The following is a 3,179-nucleotide window of genomic DNA, read 5'->3' as shown; positions in this document are numbered from 1 at the left end:
CTTCCCCCACATCGGCGCCGCCACCGACCGCCCCGCGTCGCTCCCTCATACCTCGTCGTGTTGTCATCGGTCATGGTGGGCGTCGCTCCCAGCCTCTCCCCTCCCCACCACTTGATCGACCTGCCTCCCCGTCCTCCTTCTCCCCCCGCTCGCCAGGTTCGAAGCAACCTCCTCCCCCGCTAGGATCCGCGGCTGCCTCCGCAACGGCGAATGAAGGCAGTGGTGTACGCGCTGTCGTTGTTCCAACATTTAGGTAAGCTTAATTTTCATTGGTGGAGATGTTTGTGCCATGGATTGATGACATGGCACATATCCAACCATCCATCCATCCATCGACCCACCCGCAGCCCAAAATCTAACTCCACTCCTCCCATCGGTCCCCTCTCCCCTCCCCCCCTCCCCCGATCCCGTGGATCCAGAGTTCCAGAGCTCGCCACCGCCACCTACAGCAAGCCGATCTCGCCACCCGCGCCCGCGCACCACCACCCGCTCACCGCGTAGACACCATCGCTGGCGTGCAGCAGATCCACACCTAGTCCATCTCCGGTGACTCCCGAGCCCTTAAGGGTCGCTGTGTCTTCTAGATGGCCTCGAGGGCAACCAATTCTTCCTCAACCTCGAGGGCAACAAGTCGGCCTCTGTAACCCTCTGCTCGCCCTCCTCTTCCTCGCAGCAACAGCAGCAGCAGCCCAGATCGCCATGGCGGCCGAGCCGGAGCAGGCGGCCGCGGCGCAGGAGGCGGCCGTGCACATCGTCTACGTTTACCGCCCCGAGGACGCCGACCCCGAGGAGTTCCACATCCGCACCCTCTCCCACGTCCTTGGCAGGTACCGCGCCGTCCGAATCCAGCTGGATCCACCGCCGATTGGCCCGGGCCTGCCTACACCTGCCCCGTAGCATCTAGGTCTTTGGGGGCTTTTTCTGGTTGTACAGTTTGCTGATCTGGGGGGTGAATTTTGGCAGCGAGGAGAAGGCCAGGGACGCGGTGCTCTGCCACTACAAGCACGCCGCCAGCGGCTTCTCTGCGAAGCTCACCGCTGAGGAGGTCGAGGACCTCAAGAGTGAGTGCCCCCCTTCCTTCCACTTCATGGAGTTCTAGTTATGCTTGCCTCCGCTGTACTGAACTCTTAGTGTGGAATTTAGTTGCACCTGCATAATGTGGAATTTTAGTTGCATTGAGTCACCGGATGCCCCATCACAGGCACGGAACGAGATCATCACAGGCACCAAAGCCACCATCTAATTACTTTAGAACTGATCAGTTTCCCTTTTGCTATGAAAGAGCAGCCTACTGAATCTGATCAGGCACCCCTTTTTCTGATTCTAATTCCAATAAGTAATTTTTCCTGATTTTTTTCCTTGTCCTTCTGAAGTTTGATACAGTTTGATATAGTGGTGAAATCTGTAGATTCCCTACAAAGTAGTGAAATCTGTAGCTTCTAGAGATACATTGTTGTCCTGTCATCTGCTTATTTCCCAGGCATGGAGTAATACTTATGACACACACACACAAATTGTTTGTTCTTTTCTGCATAGGCACAAGTAGTTTACTGGAACTATTCTTTAGTCACAACAAACATTCAAGAAAGCATGAGCATTTGCCATTCAAAACTTTTCAACTCTGCACATGTACAAGTGACATTCAAATCTGGTTTTGTTCACATGTACAAGTACCAATCGGACTCTGCACATGTACAAGTGACATTCTTATAGTGCAATGTTGTTCACAGTTTCTTATAGAAATTGTTGAACTCTGGTTTTGTAGTGTATATATCCTAACTCCATTTTCAGCCCTTGGAATGAGGGCTTGTGCTTGCTGAATTCCTTTGATTATATCCTTATTCTAAAAAAAATAGCAAGTTAGCACAACATGCAGAATGGTTAGGCAATTAGCTGCAGAATGTTAGCGAGTTAGTGTTCTACTATGATACTATAAGTGTTACCAACATCTTCATGTATTTTCTTCACATGATTTAGGAAAATGAGGAGGAAATTCAAATAGAAAATGCCCATTCTGAAGCTGGGAAGGGAGAGATTAGTCAAGGGCATCATAAGGAGAGTACCACTGGACCAACAAAAGGTATAAAGCGAGCAAGAAAACCACATGGATCAATTGAAGGTGCGCTCTTGGTTACACTTAAGCAAATTTACATAATATTCGATGTGTGTCAATTTGGTGATTTGATGATAATAATTCAAGTTTATTCTTGATGCAGGGGCTGCCCTGAAGAAGATGTTCTCTACACGTCGCCTGCCTGTGCATCGCCACCCCCGTCGACTAGCTCCACCGCATCGCCGCGCAGATGGCCACGCGCGCCCCGCTGCCCTTGCCCCCCGCCGGCGCTCCCTCCGGCGGCAAGGAGCTCGACCTCTTGATGGTGAGCTACTAGGGACAATTTCTCGTGACCATGGGTGGGGTAAACAGAGAAGGCAGAGTAGTAAGTGCACAGTTTTACAATGGCAAGTAGACGATTCTGTACTTGCCATTGATGTATGTGCTAACAGCAGGGGGTTTGTACTGTATTTTGACTAATATATGCATTATTCGTAAGTACATTATAGCATTTTTTTGGGGTAATTAGTGCAACCTACCATGGTTATTGTTCGAAGTTGAGAAATTTGTTACTATATACTAAATAATTTAAAAATAATTTGACAAAACAACAAATATACAGGGTGTCCAACACGTTCTATAACTGTAGAAAGATGTATCAGTCAATATGAAATTCAGGACATGATTTCAGCATGTAGGATCAGTCTTATTATAGCAGAATTTATTTATTTGTGAAAGCACGTTATTTAACCAGGACCTGCACTTGTGCCATGCATATTCATATTGTCTCTATTGTCTTGTATGACTATCTCATTTTAACTAGCTTAGCCAAGAAAGCACGGTACTAGCTGAAATCTGTTTATCATTCTATAAAGAATTGTCCTTTACTCCTTTACTCCTGTTAATTATCTTGAATGGTGTGGTACCATGTCTATGCGCGCACAACTTCCTCTCACAAAAAAAATTAAGTGTCCGTCTCTCTCACTTTTTCTTGTATTTCTTTTAGAGTACATAAATGTTTGATCCACGTAAAATAAATACTTGTACAGGCGCACAACTTCCTCTCACAAAAAAACTAAGTAATTGTCTGTAGCACGTTTGTTTGCTTTCTTGTTTGAGAAATCTC

At 47.4% G+C, this 3,179-nt stretch overlaps 1 protein-coding gene across 1 annotated transcript; it reads left to right on the top strand.

Annotated features, from left to right (window-relative positions):
• The first annotated feature begins 680 nt into the window (after positions 1 to 680).
• Positions 681 to 1,181, top strand: LOC123413573 (subtilisin-like protease SBT3.17). Its single transcript, XM_045106508.1, has 2 exons — positions 681 to 827; positions 964 to 1,181. The coding sequence occupies exons 1-2, from the start codon at positions 700 to 702 to the stop codon at positions 1,097 to 1,099; spliced, it is 264 nt and encodes an 87-aa protein (XP_044962443.1). The 5' UTR covers positions 681 to 699; the 3' UTR covers positions 1,100 to 1,181.
• The last annotated feature ends 1,998 nt before the right edge of the window (positions 1,182 to 3,179 follow it).

The sequence above is a fragment of the Hordeum vulgare genome, chromosome 7H (assembly GCF_904849725.1).
Source record: "Hordeum vulgare subsp. vulgare chromosome 7H, MorexV3_pseudomolecules_assembly, whole genome shotgun sequence".
Lineage (NCBI taxonomy): Eukaryota > Viridiplantae > Streptophyta > Magnoliopsida > Poales > Poaceae > Hordeum > Hordeum vulgare.
The sequence above is the reverse complement of the archived record's forward strand: the minus strand, read 5'-3'. Positions and strand labels throughout refer to the sequence as shown.